This window comes from Chanodichthys erythropterus, chromosome 16 (genome assembly GCF_024489055.1).
Source record: "Chanodichthys erythropterus isolate Z2021 chromosome 16, ASM2448905v1, whole genome shotgun sequence".
Taxonomy (NCBI): Eukaryota; Metazoa; Chordata; class Actinopteri; order Cypriniformes; family Xenocyprididae; genus Chanodichthys; species Chanodichthys erythropterus.
Genome location: NC_090236.1, coordinates 6,855,927 through 6,876,632, shown reverse-complemented (window position 1 = coordinate 6,876,632; position 20,706 = coordinate 6,855,927). Strand labels below are relative to the sequence as shown.

General features: G+C 37.2%; 1 protein-coding gene across 2 annotated transcripts in view; it reads right to left on the bottom strand.

Moving 5' to 3' along the window:
* The window catches only part of LOC137003718 (ephrin type-B receptor 1-B), a 337,726-nt gene extending 324,574 nt beyond the window's left edge, over nt 1–13,152 (bottom strand). For both annotated transcript variants that reach the window (XM_067363994.1, XM_067363997.1), the window contains exon 1: nt 12,941–13,152. In XM_067363994.1, the coding sequence (XP_067220095.1) occupies nt 12,941–13,010 (70 nt within the window). In that variant the 5' untranslated portion in view covers nt 13,011–13,152. The remainder of the gene's footprint in view (nt 1–12,940) is intronic.
* Between the last annotated feature and the right edge of the window lie 7,554 nt (nt 13,153–20,706).

The window sequence follows — 20,706 nt, the reverse complement described above, 5'->3', positions numbered from 1 at the left end:
GTAGTTCTGTCCCTCACTAAAGCCGTTACATACAGCTTTGTACCTTTGTTTTTTTTTGTTCGATTTTCAAATACTTCAAAATACAAAATACAAGTTATGATTCACTTCATAGCTGACTGCCATGGTTCATGGCTTATAACTCTTTAACTAAGATTTTTTTTAAATCCCTATGGGAAAAAAAAACTTCTGGAACCAGCGCCACTGAAAAAGGTGGCGTGAGCTAATGCACTCTATTTGCAACCACATGCCAAAACCCTGGCAATCAAACACAACACCCTAGCAACCAGACACCAAAGCCCTGACTCTAGTATCATGGTGGCATGTAAATGCCAATTTTTTTTTTTCATTGAATAAAAGAAGACAGAAAATAAAGTTGCAAGCTGGACTTGAACTTGCACTGTCTGCATGAGCTCTAAATATGTGTATAATGAACTGACTGTCAACAAACTCAGAATGCAGCACCAAGTTACTGGTAATATTCTGGAAAAAAAGCTTGTTTTTGCTTCACTCTTTCAATAACAACCATAAAAAGAATATATTAACAGCTCAATGGCTGAAAAAGTTTCTGGGAGAGCGACTACGTGAGAACTCTAAAATCAACCCAGCAGTCCCTTCATCTCCCTCCGCCCCAGTGTTCCTGTGCCTCACGGACTAATCCAAGGGCTCAAGAGGTGAAATTAAACCATTATGGCAGAGCGCTGGAAGCAGCTTTCATTAAGAGAGTAATAAATGAGCTGCTTTGTTTCTCAGGCTCCTTAAACTCAAACCCGTCTTTCATGCATCCAGATCTTTACAGCCCCTCCGTCTGCAACCCAAACACAGACATGGACTCAGGTTTCACCTCTGTTTGGAGAGGCGGAAGGGAGGGGGGGGCAAATGAAAAGACGACAGGGGAAAAAAAGACCAACAAACTGAACAACTGCATCCATTTAACCGAGTATACAGCGGGAGAGGAAAACTGAACAGAACCAATTATTGGCTGCGCTCTGGGCAGGAAGCAGAACTCTCTGTTGCTGCCTGTGCTGCCTCAAGTTTTAATTAAAATGCCTCTTTCCTTTCAAAAAAAATGACAGTGCAGGGAAAGAAAGAAGACAATGAGAAAAAACAGTCCCAGTCAAAACAGACCCCATGACGACAACAGGATTTGTGAGGTGCTGGGGGAAGTTTGGGAGTTTAAAGTAATAGTTTTCTCGAATATTCTAATCCTGTCATCATTTACTCACCCTTATGGTGTCCCAAACCTCCATGCAGGGCACATTAATGATGGCTTCTCACATTCTACAGCCATTCTTTGTCGTTATGCTAGTGTAAATATGCCACCAAGCTATGTACAGTACATTTACTCATTTTGCAGGCACTTCTATCCAAAGCTCCAAAGCAACTTAAGATTGCAACAATGATTTATATGGAAGCAGAGTCATCCAAAGCAAACACCATCCGGCTGATTTGTGATAGTCTTGAAGCATCAGTTAGAATAGGCTGAAAATCATAAACAAATCAGTAACGTTTTGCACCATATGGCATCATCTCCCAGAAAAACTGTTTATGAAGTTTAGAGCCGCCACTGCAAAATCTCCAGCTAGTAATGTCATACATATACACACACTACCATTCAAAGGTTTGGAGTCAGTAAGGGTTTGTTTTTGTTTTGTTTTTTTTTATAAATAATACTTTTATTTAGCAAGGACCCTTTAAATAAATCAAAAATTACACTAATGACAAAAATTAAAATTTTATTGATAAAAAAATCTAATGAATGCAATTATTTTGAACTTTCTATTCATCAATGAATAGAACATTTTATTTTATTTTTTTATGGAAGCTTGTTTCTGCCACTAAATAAGAAAAATTAAAAAGTAATTCAGACTTTTTATTTCACAATTCTGACTTTTCTTCTTGCAACTGCGAGTTATAAAGTCAGAACTGCGATATATAAAGTGGCAATTCTGACATTTTTCTTGCAATTGCGAGTTATCACTCAATTCTGACTTTATATCTCACAATTCTGACTTTTTTCTGCGGGATATAAACTCACAATTGCAAGTTATAAAGTCAGCATTGCATGATATAAACTCGCAGTTGAGCCTTATAAAGTCAGAATTACGTGATATAAACTTGCAATTTTGACTTTTTTTCTCAGATTTGTGAGTTTACATCTCACAATTCTGACTTTATAACTTGCAATTGCATGTTATAAAGTCAGTATTTCAGTATATCAATTGTGAGATATAAACTCGCAATTTTGAGAAAAAAAGTCAGAATTGCAAGTTTATATAATTTTTTGTTGTTGTTGTTGTCATTTTTGGATCTTGACAGCATCCACGCCCCTTCACGTTCACTGTACGGAAAATAACTGACCATTCCTCAAAAACTCTCCTTTGTGTTTCACAGAAGAAAGAAACCCGCACAAGAGTGGGGGGAGAGCTTTAATTTTTTGGGTGTACTATCCCTTTAAGTAGGCCTGAAGCTTGGCCTTAACAACCTTTGGAAACATACCACAATAATCAATTCACCCTGCCACAATCTCCTCTCCGGACACACTGGGGAGGATCCCATATCTGCTGACGAGGCCACTTACCCAATGCGCCATTTGACCAGTCTCACACAGAGAAAGAGAAAAGAAAAAAATGGTGTTCTAGCTCTTTCTGCTGATTGCACTAACATATATTCACTCTGCCCCCAACCAGGTGACTTTTAAATCATCCGATAAAATGTTTTTTAGAGGGTGGGGGTGGTATTGTATGACGCAGAGCCATAAATCCAAATAGACAGCACAGCACCTTCAGAGGGGACAGATTTTTATGGCTTTTTTAAACTCTAAACTCATGGTTCAGTGAGACAAAGAGTTGCACTGCTTTCCAGCTGTTTAGCCCAAATTCTTGATCAATAACCTGATAATTGATACAAGATGATTATCTCCTAAGAACACAAACAAGTCAATTATTGCATTAGAAAACATTATCAAACCAAATAGAATATGTTCTCATAACCAACTTAATTCCTCTTAGACATTTTTGCAGTTACCTTTAATCAGCTGGTCCGAATGTGATTTTTAGGGACATTTGCCATTCATCTCAGTTCTAAATGTGTACAAACACATGCCCGTTTGGTTTAACGAGGCAATTTCAGACCTCATTTGCCAATCTAGTGATGCTGAAAAAGCCACAGACCATGAAGTGAGACAGGAAAATCAGAACCCATAAAAGACATGAAACCAACAGGGCTTTGAGGTCTGCCGGTCCTACCGTGATGCCACACACCAACACACAAACACACACCTCATCGACCATCTGGCTGCCGTGTCTGGAGAGTACACAGATCTCGGAGGACTGAAGATGGTCTCGCTGAGCTGCATCACCCAGATGCCCTGAAGCAATTTATCAGGGTCCAAAACTGCAGCAGGGAGAGTGTGTGAGCACAGATACATAGATCGAAACACCTGGATACTTCAATCTGATTTATGACAACCCAAACTACCCTGTTAGCTGGTCACCAGTATATGCTGTGTTTTGGATGCTGATGTCACCACCACACTTCTTAACCAACAAAAATTCTTAACCAGCTTCATAGTAATGCTGATACAAAAGCTGGCACTATAATAGAGCTGTCATGATATTGTGGCCAAAAGAATTCACAATAATGATATTATCACGATATCTGAAGTTTGAAAAAATAATTACATGCTATCCGTTAAATTCATCTTAAAAAAAAAGTTGAATCATACATTTATACAGACTGTACGTTATATAAAATAAGTCATATTTACAAAAACAATTCATCGCATCTTTGAGTTTCATTTCTGAAGCATCATACATTACAGAACTACATTCTCTTGAATAAATGATTCAATGACAAGCTAATGAAATACTGTAAACGATACGGTCGTTATTTGAAGCGCCATTTTCAAAAGGTGATAAATATTTTGATCACTACTGTAGACATCAGTGTTGATATTTGAACTATAAACTTACTTCTATGATAATTTGAACTATTGTATCACAGAAATAACGACACTACACAGCAAAATCCTGAGTTAAATCAACTCTGCTCAGAGTACATATGGTCCCTCTCTAAATAGTGTTAAAATAACACTGAAGCAGAGTTAAAGTTAATGAAATAATTAAAGAGTTAATTGATGATTGTGCATTAGTGATGAACACCTGCTGTTAACAAGCAGAATCATTGAAGAAAAGAACTACAACTGACTTCAATCACAACCTTATTAACTGCTTAATTATCTCAATAACTTTACCTCTGCTTCAGTGTTATTTTAACACTATTTAGAGAAGGACCATATGTACTCTGAGCAGAGTTGATTTAACTTTGGGGATTTTACTGTGTATGAATTTGAATAACTGCTCTCTCTGGATCAGCAGCAGCTGATGGTAAAACCGGTTCCATGATTGCCGCTAAATCGACATCACCTGCTTTCAAATGGAGCGGCATTTAATAGACAGAGCCGTAGTTCACTGATAAGCCACGCAATATCGCGTTCAATATCGATGTGAATCGCCGTCGATATTGAACGCGATATTGCGTGGCTTATCAGTGAACTACGGCTCTGTCTATTAAAATGCTGCTTCATTTGAAAGCAGGTGATGGCGATTTAGCGGTAATCAGGGAACCGGCTTTACTGACGAAATGCGCGTGACAAAAGCATTCGATATATCGCCCAGCCCTAATAGTACCTATACAAAACCAGTATATATCAATACCAAACAACTAACTTGCAAAAACCAACTTGGAACAATATTAATGCTATCATCTTAACATCAAGCCAACACCAACCAGCCTGGACCAGCACTAACCAGAATAATCCAACCTGGACCAACATGAATTCTCAGCTAAACTAGCAATAAACAGCATAAACCAGCCTGAACCTAGGCTACATGAATTCTTAGCTAAACCAGCAATAAACAGCATAAACCAGTCTGAACCTACATGAATTCTCAGCTAAACTAGCAATAAACAGCATAAAATATCCTGAACCTACATGAATCCTCAGCTAAACCAGCAATAAACGACATAAACTACCCTGAACCTATGTGAATTCTCAGCTAAACCAGCTGTAAACAGCATGAACCAGCCCTAAAGGTGCTATATGTAAGGTTTTTGCAGTAAAATATCCAAAAACCATTAGGCCAGTGTTATATATTTTGTTCACTTGAGTACTTACAAATGCTCTGCTTCATACTACAATTGCGTTAATAATCACAACCCATGAACATGATTTTTTCCAGAGTCTTATCCCTATTCTTTTGAGGTGAAGACCACATGTCCCAAGATTCTGTGCTCAAACCTTGTGTCATGAAGCTATGCCTTTGTTTTGAATAGGCCCTTAGCGACCTCTATCGGACAGAATTCTTACATACTGCACCTTTAACCTACGTGAATTCTCAGCTAAACTAGCAATAAACAGCATGAACCAGCATGAACCAGTCTTGAACCTATATAAATTCTATTAAAAAAAAAAAATAAAAAAAAAAAACTTACTGGTGGTTCTGTGCTGGTTAATTAAGTCTATCCAACATGTAATTACCTAGATGAACACCAAACCAGCACTAAAAAGTGTAATCCAACCTGGACCAACATGAACTCTCAGCTTAACTAGCAATAAACAGCATAAACCAGCCTGAATATACATGAATTCTCAGCTAAAACTTTACACAAAACTTAATTAACCTCCACAGAACCATCACTATGCAACATGTAACTACCTAGATCAACACCAAAACCAGCATTAACAAATGTAATTCAACCTGGAACAACAGGAATTGTAAGTTAAAACTGCCTAGAACACTGACCAGCATAATCCTACCTAGAAAAAAAGAATTCTACAGATAAACCAGCCTAGATCAGCACCAACTAGTATAGGGTCTCAGCAGCAAACAAGCACTAACAACATAAACCAACATGAATATAAGCTGGCCGTTTCAGCAGGGTATGCAAACTAAGCAGTGTGCTTCAATCCACCCAAATCTATATTTTTGGAAATTTCAATGCTGGAGTTGTCAGCATTAGAAAAGTTGCTCAATTTGAAAGTCAAATGACAGTCAACTCACACACATGTAATGAAAAGCAAACATCTGTATTTCATTTAAAAATCATCAAGTCAGCACATCCATAAAGCCACGGTGGCCCATTGACCCTTACATTAATATTTAATAGATATTTAAGTCTGTACCTTCTGTCTTTTTGAGAAGAATTTTGAGAAGAGGAAAAAAAAACCTCTTATCTCTTTCCATCACCTTTCTGAGCAAGCATTCATTTAGAGAGAGATGAGCGATCTCATTTGCAGGTGCATTAGTGTTTTTCGCTTGCTGCTCTCTGAGCCTCAGACGCTGCTGACAGCGATATGGAAGATAGAGGAAACATGAAAACGTCCTTTAACCCCTCTGTGCACTAAGATGACTCAGTCTTTTAATGATGAAGAGGTTTATAATCAGCCGTACAAGAACAACTTCTCTCCCCTTGAGCGTCTGTGTGTGTGTGTGTGTGTGTGTGTGTGTGTGTGTGTGTGTGTGTGTGTGTGTGTGTGTGTGTGTGTGTGTGTGTGTGTGTGTGTGTGTGTGTGTGTGTGTGTGTGTGTGTGTGTGTGTGCTTTTGTTTATATTACATTGTGGGGACCAAATGTCCCCATGATGTAATATAAACCTGAGTTCACCTACATCGTGGGGACCAGCCAGCGGTCCCCACAATGTAAATGGGTTTATAAATCATATAGAATGAGTTTTTGTGAAAAAGTAAAAGTTTGCACAGTTTCCTGTGAGGGTTAGGTTTAGGGGTAGGGGCAGGGTAGGGGGATAGAATGTACAGTTTGTTCAGTGTAAAATGCATTGAAGTCTATGGAAAGTCCCCACAATTCACAAAAACAAACATGTGTGTGTGTGTGTGTGTGTGCACAGCGTAGTATTGTTGCTTTTCCTTTAACCACACAGATATCTGAAATACTTTATTCTTATTGGTCAATGGCAGCATTCTGAGGTCAAATGTATTTGCATAATGACTACTAAACTGAATTGTCTCTGTAATTATGAACCGAATCAATATTTCATACAAATTAACGTGCTAATTTAGAAAGTAGCAGAGTAATAAGTGGGATATTATTACAGTCAGCTGGTCAGATAGATAGATAGATAGAGAGAGAGAGAGAGAGAGAGAGAGAGAGAGAGAGCATGGTCATCCTAAATCTCAGCCAGCCTGGTACAGCAAGAGAGGGATAAGATGAATTTGCATGCCATAGACAAGTAGAAAAAAATAGAAAGGGAAATAGGAAAAGTGTGGTCAGCATCTGTAGCTCATTATTCACATCAGCTGCAGTAATTTCCAACACACAGACCTGTCCACCCTTAAATAAATTATGGGCACATTGTGTGCATTTAGTCGACTACATGATAGAGATTGATTAGAGAGAAAACATGAATAAATCTTCACAGACAAAAAAACAGATGAATGTCTGCATGGATGGAGGGCTGTCGATAGATTTAAATATTTCAACGCAATTAATCAAACAATCAATCAAATTATTTTATATTATATATATATATATATATATATATATATATATATATATATATATATATATATATATAAATGTAAATAAAAAGTATTGACATTATATTATTATATATATATATATATATATATATATATATATATATATATATATATATATATATATATATATATATATAATCTCAACTAAATAATCATTTACTGACTTGGATTTGAGGTCAACTGAGTACAACGGTGGCAGTGCTATCTCCCTGCAGTGAGTGTGGATAAACTCCACTGGATTCCTTTGTCTCTGACAGAACAACGGTGTCGAGCGGGACATTGGCTCAGTCCGAGGTGAAGTCATTTGATAAAAGAACTCTGACTGCAGCAGTAACGGAGGACAGAACGAGTGACTTCAGATAAGGCTTGTTTATTTGGCCCAGTGATGTGGGAACAAGGACTTCATAGATGCACTTACTGGCATGACCACACTCTCAGACCTCTTTAAATGGTGAAGGCTTGACCGAGGGTTTGGATGTCTGTGCGTGTGTGTGTGTGTGTGTGCGTGCATTCGTGCGTGCGTGTGTGTTAGGAGGATAAAGTGCTTTCTATAACCTATTTGATGCTTCCACCAAGAGAAAAAAAAATGTCAAAACGACGGCCCAATCGAAACAGCACTTAAAATCCTGACTGGGCCCTTAAATCCTCCCAGATGAACATGAACAGCAAACAGATACAAGAAAGCATTCTTGAGTAAAGATCATCATGGCCTTCTTTAAAATAAAGCTGATAACCTGCATCATTTTCTAATCAACTCAACTGAAAATGTAAACATGTAGTCCACACATCTTCTATAAAGTCATCCTGAATCACAACCCACTTTACTATTGTAATGTGAACATAACGTAAACCAGATTCTATTAGGAGCTGAAAAAAGTCAGCATTTTGTATCAAAACTGCCAGATGTTTGGAGGTGAGGGGTAAAAACTTGGTGATGTCAAATGAAAACTTGTTTCAGTTTTCACATTCTGATTAAAAATTAAGAAGCAAATAATTGTGCGCAGATGATTTATGAATGATAATAAGACCTAAAACAAGAAAATCATGAGGTTAGTTTTGATTTCATATTGACTAAATAAACTGTTTATTATTGTACTTGGTTAACAGGATAATAATAAATAATAATAGTACATAAAATATATATATTTATTTATTTAAGGGTATCACCTTCTAACATCTGCTGATTTATTTACGCATTAGTAGTGTTTCAAAATTGCAACGGCATGTCCGCATTCATGATTCATCAGATTTATGGCGTTATTAGGCACTTCTGGTGACGCATGAAAACGTGTTAAAACGGAGTCACTCCACTTTCCACTAACCCAGATGGACCCCCAGACCCTCATCTTCCTCGCTCGCTCGCTCGCTCACACACACACACACACACACACTTTTGCTTTTTTGTCTCCCTCCCCCATCTCTTTCATCCACTATCTCGCCTCCCAAAGCGCACATGGCTTTGACACATTGTTTGTGGTCAACGGGCTGGTTTGGCAATTAGTAGCCATAATCTGATCTGACTGATATAGGCTCAAGGAGAGGCTAATACACACGAATCTACCACAGCAAACACACTTTAAACCACAAAGGCCAATTGCCTTTCAATTAGCCATTATAAGAAAGGATCACTAACCCAGTTCCCTCCATCTGCCGCCTTCAGACACACTTCAACCTGAATGTGTGTGTGGGGGGGACTCTCCTAAATGAATTTCAACAACGCTTTTGTCTGTTCTGAATGTCTGAAAACTAAATCAGACACATTAGAGCTCGCGCAGACATCATTTAGTGCCTACTGTCTGTGTTAAATCAGAGAGAGTTTTGGTTTGTGATGCAAAAAAAAGCATGCACACTTAGGATAAGCGAGTTACCGAGCGGCAAAGGGTTGAAAATAAAACTGTGTAATATACACAGACTTACGCAATACCTGTACGAGTGTTTTCAGACAGAAGGACAGGCAAACAGGTTGTGTGATGGATGGAATTGGAGAGGCAGTGGTGATGGAAACAAATAGAGAATCCCTTCATGTTGGCTGTGTGTTCATTACTGATCTGGAGACCAATCTCACGACACACACACACACACACACACACACACACAGCATGCCGAACTGAACGTCTGATTTCTGGCGTGGCTGCAACAACCAGTCAACCACCATCTGTCAAATGCCAGACAAGGAGGGAGATTTTTTTTTCCTCTCTCCATTTCATTTTTGCTGTGTTTCTGCTTGATTTTCAGAATAAATCATTGACGTGACCTGAATACAACACATTTCTGGTCTTCATCTGTGGTTTGTATTCACACAATTTAAATGTTCCTGAACAGGACACGGATTATTACTCATCCAATACGGGTTTGCCAATTAAATAGATCATTTCTTTTCTAGGTGAACTATGTCATTATTTATTCACCCTCATGTCATTCCAAACCTGTTTGGCTTTCTTTCTTCAGTGGAACACAAAAGGAGACGTTGGGCAGAATGACAGTCGCCATCCACTTTTGTTTTATAGAAGGAAGATGCAGTGAAAGTGCATGGTGACTGAGGCTGTCAGTCTCTAACATTCTTCTTAACATTTAATTTTGTGTTCCATAGAAGGAAGCAAGTCATACAGATTTTTGACGATGTAAATGGGTGAACCGTCCTGTTTCTTGCTTTTTAAATGTATCTAAGAGTAAATTATATTATAAAAAGTTCATTTTTACTGCCCAAAATCACACCAAACCAAATGATACCACCAGTCAGTCTCCGAAAATATTGTTTTCCCCTTAAAGAAAACACTTAAGGGCAATTCCAGCGTTATGGACGTGACATTTGGAGTCAAAACTTGAAATATAAACGCTCAAAGAATGCATTTAATAGTAACATATTGAACCGTCTATTTATATATTCATAATCCCTTACTAAAGGAGTCCAGACATTAGAAAAATGTCAGTCTATTCAACTGTTTTATATTTTAGATGAGGGGAAATATACAGCGTTACGGACGTGACAAAAAAAGTCACTAAGATTTGGGTGACAACATATTTTTTAAGAATTCTGTGAATTACATTGCGCAAACCAAAAGTAATACTGCCCACTGAATGAAGAAGGGTTGGCTCTCCACAGAGCATAAAATAATAATTTTATTTCATTTTTCATGTTCGCATTAATGAGGAAAAAACAACGTTACGGATGTGACAGTTTTCCGTTACGGATGTGACCGGTCTGAAAGCGGCACAGAAGACTGGTTTAAAACTGCTTTAAAACTTTCACAGAGACCTCAAGCAAGCATTTAAACCACCAAATACTGAAATCTGGGATACCAGTATGGTAAGACTCCACAATTTATCAACTTTTTACTAAACTTTATACAAATGTAACGTTATACTCTGTAGTGCAAAAGGTTATGGATTAGACCTATTTCTCGTGTTGACAAGCATGTGCGTTGTTCAAGAATCAATTTAGAGACCATGATTTTCCTTCTTACAGAACTGCTTGCTAAAATACATTGACAAATATTAATGTTTATCATAAAGCAGTTTAAAATCGCATGTTTTCCCCACAGTCAGGTGAACCGATTGACACTATTGCCAATCGCAATCATGTCAGTTTTATGTTTTGTGTATGAATGACCACACGGTTTTTTTCGTCTAGTTTTCAGAGTTTAAAGCGGAGTCTTGAGTCAAAATGATCAAACTTTATTTCAAGTCAAAATTATTGCAATCTTATTATTTTCATTTTGTCAGCTTGATCGCGCAGATTGTGATCAATATAGGCTAGGCTATTCATTTTTAACCAACCGGTAACGCGACATCCCAATTCCCGAGGTAAGTGTCCTATGAGACACAATGCTCTTCTATAAGTTGTACTGTTTCATATAGGCCTACCTTTTGATGTTCATATTTCGTTCTCTGGCAAGAGGAAGAGAAGATCGGTTCATGTGCACCTGATCCGCCGCTTACAGGCGCTGCAGTAGCTAATCTGTCACGCGCCGTAGGCTATTAAAGAGCGACATCTATTGTTTAAATTTTGTTATAAAATCGACTGAATTTGAAAGTTAAACCTTTTTCATATTAAAACTAACAAAGCACAAAGAGTATTGCGATTATTGGATATGTTCTGATATGGTAAGCCTGAAACAGATGATAGCAATATAAAGAAGCAAACTCATAGGATTTAATATGAAGCGTCCGTAACGGTCACGTCCGTAACGCTTATTATGGTTGTTCAGAGCAACGTAGTGAAATGAATTGTTGATCCTAATAAGCATAAACATAATTTAGCTTTGCATATAAAGTTTCGAGTTATTTGCATTTATAATTGTTATATGAAATAAACTTAATCTTTAAAACGTTACGGACGTGACAGAGCACTGAAGCGTCCTGACCTCTTTATTCTAGCTCTTATAAATTCATCAGGCAGTGCTGTTATGACTAAATGAGTGTATTTATTTATCAGGCATGTATCCATCTTTCTACACAATGCTTACTGCTAAAATAAAGTTTAAAAAAATGGGGTCTTTGATCCCTTTTTTGAAAGCATGAAATATGGTTGGTTGAAAATTTAATTTAAGCATTGTTGCTTACCACATATATTGTGGATAAACAAGGCAATTTTCTTAAAATTTCTGTTAGAGCACATTAATACAGTATATTACAGACCTAAATGGACAATTTAAAAAGGGTTTTGTTCTTTTGGTTAAAACTTTTTTTTTTCATGGTAAAGATGACCTTTGCGTGGAATTGCCCTTAAATAGCTAATATTAAAAAAAAAAAAGAAAAGAAAAACATTAAAACGACATGCCTTTCAGATCATACTGCACAGAGCATCTTCAGTGAACGTCTTAAGGTTACCAAGTATCCTTTACCCACATATAAATGCTGTTATTATGTAGCTGGAAGACCATTTTGAACCAGCAACAAACCAGCTTAAGGTGAGCAAGCTCGTTTCTCTGGTCCTAACTGAACATTAGCAAGTCCAAGATGGTCATTAACTAGGTTTTAGCTGGTCCAGTCTAGAAGAACATTTTGGACCAGCAACATACTAGCGTCACACCAGGTTAAGACAAAATGACCTGCTATAAAACAGCTACTATGTTCTTTACCACAGTTACCATGTTAAAATCCAGCAGGGTTTAATTAATCCAACCAATTAATAAGTCCTCTCATTCATTCCGCAACATTCAGCACCACGACCATCCCGCGTCTGTGGAACCGCCACAGAAACTCCTTCCCAACTCCGTCGGATGCCATAAAGAGCTTTTTCCATACTCAACTTAGTCCTCACGAATAAATTCCAGCGCAATTTCCCGCTACGAGACATTTACCTGTCAAACCTGAAGCGCGCAGCGAGCGGTAACACACTCCACGGAGCGCGTCAAAAAGAGACAAACATCCTCATATTTACCTTCCATCGCGAAAACAGCCGTTACAGCACACAAAGTCGTTATTAATCCCACAGTCATGGTAAAATGCATTGGCCGCTGCCGCGGTGTCCCCTTGATTTTGGAAAACCGGACGGCGTGGCGTGCGCGTAAAATCCGTCACTTGTCACGAAGGGAGATATTCCAGCGAGCGGCGTGGAGTCACATCGCAGGCAGTAGTAAAAGAGTGAGTGGATGCTGCCACGGACGCGGAGCGCAGAGATGAGAGCTTGGGAGAGACTGACCCCCCCGAAACCCCCTTTAAAACGTATTGACCAATCAGAGACTGCAAACCGAAAACCACTAACCAATCACAGACATTCTCTCCTTACAGCATGTATTGTTATTCAAAACAAAAACTTTTCAGTGTTTCTCTATAAGGTGAAATTCGTCTTCGGTTGGAAGGGAAATAGCGAACCCAGGTGGCCAAAAACGGAACTTCAAGTTCAGATTCAAAGCCCACGGCGAAAAAAAAACACTTCTCTCAAGTGCTTTTTTTATTTAGTTATCCTTTGGTGCAACCTAAATCTCAAAAGATTATTAAATGAGATGCTTTTCTAAATCAGTCTACACAATGTTGTGTTTTGACTTGAGCATGAAACTGAGAAGGGTGACAACATAAAACAAACAATATATAAAAGCAATACTAACCATTAAATATGTTATACATAATAAAATTACATATATATATATATATATATATATATATATATATATATATATATATACAGATACCATGAACTTTTCTATAAAGTTCTACAGATACATACAGATAACTATTTGTATGTTGCTACTGGACATTATAACAAATAAATTAAAAATGTTCAGAAACCTATTAATTGTTACTGATCATAATTCATGGCTACATTTAGAGCAAGAATAGAGCATGTGGCCCTGGAACATAATTCAGGTCTAAACAGGTGAAAAGCATTTGTCTAAAGACAGATTTTGGCCCTGGTTTGCACCTCTTCTCTTATGATGACTGATCGCTTTAGAATAAGCATTTGACATGAAACTTTATAAAAATGACACGGTCTGGGTTGCTCTTGCAACAGGTCTTGTCAGGAGAAATAAATCAAATAGTTCCTTGTCTCTCTAATCATCTGAGCACGCTGTAGTAGTAAATGATTTGAAAGCATTAGAAGTAGTAGGCCTGACATAAAACACAACATCTTTCATCATTCTGCAAGACTCGAGCCTAAAGGTAGACAGCAATTACGACTGAAGTAATCTGCAAAGTGAAAGTGGTGTTCAAGTAGCCGGATGATTGGAAAAGAGATAGAGAGCGAGTCAGAGACCATAGAGTTGATAAACTTAAGGGGAGGTACTACAGGTGAGCACATTCTCGCCTCGCGCCTTTCCTTAAGCCTTAATGGGATTAAAAAACTTTGAAGCAAAGAAAAACAAGATTGTAACTTTGCCTATTTAAGTTTAAAATATATTAAATATGAATAGTAGTATTACATTTGCATATTATGTAACAAAATTTGCATATTATCAAAATGATCTAGACCCAACAGAAAAGGTCACAATTCTTTTTTTTTTTTGTTCATCTTCTGTTTTACAGTTTTTTCAATTTCTAACATTTTTATCCAATCTGTAGTCACATTTTCAAAACACATTTAGCAGAACATCCGTCTGTTGTGACCATACCATTAACACAATTCATGTCGTTTTCACACGAAATGCAGTCAATTAACACGTTTCTAAAATGCTTACATTTTCTTTTCATCAAGCTTAGCCCATACCAAAATCATGGATCTCTCTCATCTTATTTGCAAATGCTTAAACACAGCCAAAGTCAGAAATGAAGACCCAATGTTCCAATCTTTAAAGGGTTAGTTCACCCAAAAATGAAAATTCTGTCATTTATTACTTACCTTCATGCCATTCCACACCCGTAAGACCTTCGTTAATCTTCAGAACACAAATTAAGATATTTTATTTGAAATCCGATGGCTCCGTGAGGCCTTCATAGGGAGCAATGACATTTCCTCTCTCAAGATCCATAAAGGTACTAAAAACATATTTAAATCGGTTCATGTGAGTACAGTGGTTCAATATTAATATTATAAAGCGACGAGAATATTTTTGGAGCCCCAAAGAAAACAAAATAACGACTTATTTAGTGATGGCCGATTTTAAAACACGGCTTCAGGAAGATTCGGAGCACAAATGAATCAGTGTATCGAATCATGATTCAGATCGCGTGTCAAACTGCCAACGGCTGAAATCACGTGACTTTGGCGCTCCGAACAGCAGATTCATCTGTTCTCCGATGCTTCTATAGAAAACAATTGATAAGCATTTTTAATTAGCAGATCTCTGAAATTTTGAAAAATAACAGATTCCAATCTCAGTTGGAGGCATAGTTAGGTGTTGAAGTTTTTTTCATTACATACAACAAAAGGACTCTTTGAATCGGATTTGTTCAGTGTGGATGCAGAACAACACAGAGGAGCAGCAGAGAGGAAAAAAAATGTCTTGGGAGAGGAATAGATGAAGGAGCAGAGGAATAGTTCGATCAGGACAAGGGAGAAGAAGAGGTAGGCCTATATGAGAGAGGAGTAAGAATGTGTGCTGGATTGTGCATCTCTATGGTTTTCCCCACACGTGTGGAATCTATGTAAGCTTATTTCTGCCATGGATAGAAAATAAAAAAGTAATTGTCTTTTTATCTCACTAGACTTTTTTCTCTCAATTCCTATAGTTTATATTTCACAATTCTTAGAAAAAAAATCAGATGTAAACACATAATTGCAAAAAAATAAAGTAAAATAAAACAAAAATAAAATAGAATTGTGAGATAAAAAGCCACATACCTTTTTATGCTTTTTTTATTCTGTGGAAAAAAAGCTTCCATAATAAACAAAGAACATGTATGTTGGATTTGTTGTTGATCAGTGGCAGCAATTTCATGTTTTCATTTCAATAAGAGCTACAACTACAACTTTATACTACACTGATTCCACTACCACTGTTCCATATATGTGGTCTGCTAAGGGGACACCATCCCACCCTCTATGGGGGCACCATCAACACCACACACCCACCCCCAGAAAGAGATTTCAACCAAGGGGGCAACTGAAGTTCTGCAGAGAGGATTCATTTGATCAGTAGCTGCCCTGAGCAATTCTGTTACTTTCTTCTTCTTTTTTTTCTACTGCACATTCTATAAAGTAATGACTCGTTCAACATAGTATGTTGCCAAGAATGCATACATTTAACACTCTACACCAAAAATGTAGAATGGCTTACATGTAAGGAAACTAAATTTAAAAACTATGCATTTCATATTTTTTTTCTGTTGATAGAACTGAAACATGACAAGTAATGCAGTTTTCGCAATGACAAGGGAAAAAGTTGCAAATACCGCTCTGAAAAATAAATAAAGGGTCTCTGTCAATTTATATAAGATATAATATAAGATTTTATATTTACCTAAATGTAATTTTTTTAGGAAAATAACTAGAAAGATTGTAACAGATGATCATAGACAGATAGATAGATAGATAGATAGATAGATAGATAGATAGATAGATAGATAGATAGATAGACAGATAGGTAGGAAAACAGATAGAAATATAGATAGACAGACAGAGAGAAAGATAGATAGACAGACAGAGAGACAGACAGATAGATAGACAGACAGATAGAAAGATAAACAGACAGACAGACAGATAGATAGATAGATAGATAGATAGATAGATAGATAGATAGATAGACAGACAGACAGATAGATAGATAGATAGATAGATAGATAGATAGATAGATAGATAGATAGACAGACAGACAGACAGACAGACAGACAGACAGATAGATAGATAGATAGATAGATAGATAGATAGATAGATAGATAGATAGATAGATAGATAGATAGATAGATAGATAGATAAAATGTAGACTGACACAAAAAGACAGATAGATAGATAGATAGATAGATAGATAGATAGATAGATAGATAGATAGATAGATAGATAGATAGATAGATAGATAGATAGATAGATAGATAGATAGACAGACATATAGGTAGGAAAACAGATAGAAATATAGATAGACAGACAGAGAGAAAGATAGACAGACAGAGAGACAGACAGATAGAAAGATAAACAGACAGACAGACGATAGATAGATAGATAGATAGATAGATAGATAGATAGATAGATAGATAGATAGATAGATAGATAGATAGATAGATAGATAGATAGATAGATAGATAGACAGAGAGACAGATAGACAGATAGATAGATAGATAGATAGATAGATAGATAGATAGATAGATAGATAGATAGATAGATAGATAGATAGATAGATAGATAAAATGTAGACTGACACAAAAAGACAGACAGACAGACAGACAGACAGACAGACAGATAGATAGATAGATAGATAGATAGATAGATAGATAGATAGATAGATAGATAGATAGATAGATAGATAGATAGATAGATAGATAGATAGATAGATAGATAGATAGATAGATAGATAGATAGATAGATAGACGCCACAACAAAATCAAAGCAAAACTAAAACTTCAACCAAGCTAATACACTCCTGACATGTATGTCACCTAACCAGTTACCAGCTACCCTTTACCCGGGTCGAATTCCTTCTGAAAGCAAGTGTATGCTTTCTATATGAACCATGTCCCCTTAATTAACATTGTGAAATGTTTTGGTGTTAATTGGAGCTCTATTCATTAGCATACAGAGCTTAATAAGCAGAGGATGTAAATGAGTTCGAGCTGGCTGTGCGCAGTGGGCCACTGCTGGGGAACTGCTGTTCATGAGCACTGGCTTTACAAGTCTACTAGCGAGACAAGAACAAAACCGACCTGTCAGGTGAGCACCACACACACACACACACACACACAAAATGTGTGCACCTCGAAGTTTGTGTGATGTACGCAGCCAGTCGAGTGTGCATGTGCCTTTCCCAGTGCCAGCAGAGTTGTTCTGAGAATTGCATGTGCATGCTGAAGCCGTCATTATCTTCATAAGGGCAGGAGGAAGACATTTGCATTCAAATTGGACTCTAATTGCTCTGCAAAGTCAGGGACATTTTATAATCATATTTCTGCAAACAGCACACGTCACAGTGTCTACACTCCCTCACGTCGTTCCCTCGGATTCCATTTTTTATTAATATTTTTAATATTATTATTTTATTCATTGATTTATTTTTTAGGAAAATATCTGGGGGAAAAATAGATTCACCTAACTATCTCTCCTTTTTTTATGATTTTAAATTTGATTTTTTTATTTGATTTTTTTTTTATTTCAGAATCAATATTACAGTTTTTTACAGACGCTAGGACACATTTCTCAATACTTAGGTCAGTTTTGCAAAACTCTTCACACAGTTCTCCTAACCAACTTTCATCTTGGCAAAGCAGTTCATTTCACATTCAAAATGCACTACAACTACCAAAACACTTTATTCATGTCTCAAATCAACTCATTCTTCCAGAACACTATCAAAGGTTGACAGCCGACAAACACACTTTGTCACCCACAAAACAATGACCTAAAAAACACTAACAACATGTAGCATTATACAATGTTTTCTTGTGTAAAACAAGGACACATTTCTGTTTATAATTCACTGCAATATATGTTACTGGAATAAATCAGACATGATGCAGAATTCGTCGACATTTTATGTCGTTTATTTATTTTTATTTTTTTGCACTGAGTAATTCCAAAATATAAGAATTTGTATACACATCATCCACTGATACAGATAAAATTCAATTGTTTTTATAGCATTTAATTTTACAGTTTTTTACAGACGCTAGGACACATTTCTCAATACTTAGGTCACTTTTGCAAAAAAGGGGGGGGGGGTGGTGGTGTTGGTCCATTGTGTTTTATCAAATGCAAAGTCAATGCAGCCATCTTCCGGGAGATTTTGGAGCACTTTATGCTTCCATCTGCTGACAAGCTTTATGGAGATGCTGATTTCCTTTTCCAGCAGGACTTTAGCACCTGCCCACAGTGCAAAAACCACTTCCAAATGGTTTGCTGACCACAATATTACTGTGTTTTATTGGCCAGCCAACATGCCTGACCCCTGAATCTATGGGATATTTTCAAGAGAAAGATGAGAAACAGTCGATCCAACAATATACTGAAGGCTCAATAGTGCTTCAGCAGTGCCACAGGCTGATCACTTCCATGCCACACTTCACTGATGCTGTAATTTGTGCTAGGAGCAAGTCATTTGCTGTAATATGTGCTGCCGACCAAGTATTGAGTGCACAAATGAACATACTTTAAAGAACTTGAACTTTTCTGTTTTGAAAATCCATTTTTTGATTGATCTTAGGAAATATTCTAATATTTGGAGATACTGGATTTTGGACTTTCATGAGCTGTATGCTCTAATCATCAAGATTAAAAAAAAAAAAAAAAAAAAAAAACCTTTTGAAATGTTTTACTTTACACGTAGGGAATCTAGAATATATGAAAGTTTCATTTTTAAAAATAATTTTAAATAAAAAATGAACTTTTTCACGATATTCTAATTATATGACCAGCACCTGTATATTTATCGTTATATTTATCATTCTTGGTGTGAATGGGCTTTTAGAGGGCTTTCTACACAGCGGTGTGCTTTCTTTCCTCTGGCCATCTCTCTAAGGTGTATTGACACAGATGGTGTAGACAAAGAGAACTCCCTAAGGGACATACATCAGGCGGGGGTCTTGCAGAGCAGCCTTGCTGTATCCAATTCTACAGTTATCAATAAAGAGGCCGTCCCACCTGCCTCGCTCTTTTCCAGTTCATTTTCTCATCTGCATCCCATCAGACTGATTTGGCATTGGGAGTCCTGCACCTGATAACACTCAAAGAGCACCCACTACGGTCATCTGTCTCTCTCTTCTCCACATGCTGGCTTGTATCTGTCCTTGGTTCTTTCTCCAATACTGGAGAGGAAATTCAATCATGCTTCAATAATCTCATCGAAGCCCACAGCCAGACCAGGCTACACCGACATGACTGTCACACAACAGTATTGCATTAGAAACATGCAGCATGCCATTTCCCAACTGAAATAACAGCAGTACATGGCGAGAGGCTGCTGTATACTGACAGACTATTGATTATGCCTGGCAAATTACAGCTACAGCCTGTATGAGCTGAAACACCAGCACTGGCCCAGAAACACATTTCAAGTCTGAAAACACAGCTGTGTGTTTCAAATATACACAAGAGGGATCAACTCGGCCTGTGTTGGGAACATACAGTCTTAAAGGATTAGTTCACTTTCAAATGAAAATTAGCTCAAGCTTTACTCACCCTCAAGCCATCCTAGGTGTATATGACTTTCTTCTTTTTGATGAACACAATTGGAGAAATATTAATAAATATCCGAGCTTTATAATGGCAGTGAACGGGGTTCACGAATATGAGCTGAAGAAAGTGCTTCCATCCATCATAAATGTGGGGGTTAATAAAGGCCTTCTGAAGTAAAGTGATGTGTTTGTGTAAAAAAAATATCAATATTTAACAAATTATGAAGTAAAATATCTAGCTTCCACCAGACCGCCTTCTGTATTCAACTTACGAAGAAAGTGTCCAACTCTTGCAGTTCAAAAAGCTTACACTACGTCCAACGCTTTCCCTATTCAACTTACAGAAAAAGTGGAACTGACGTGACGCCAGTTTACACTTTCTTTGTAACTTGAATACGGAAGACGGTCTGGCGGAAGCTAGATATTTTAATACATAACTTGTTAAATATGGAT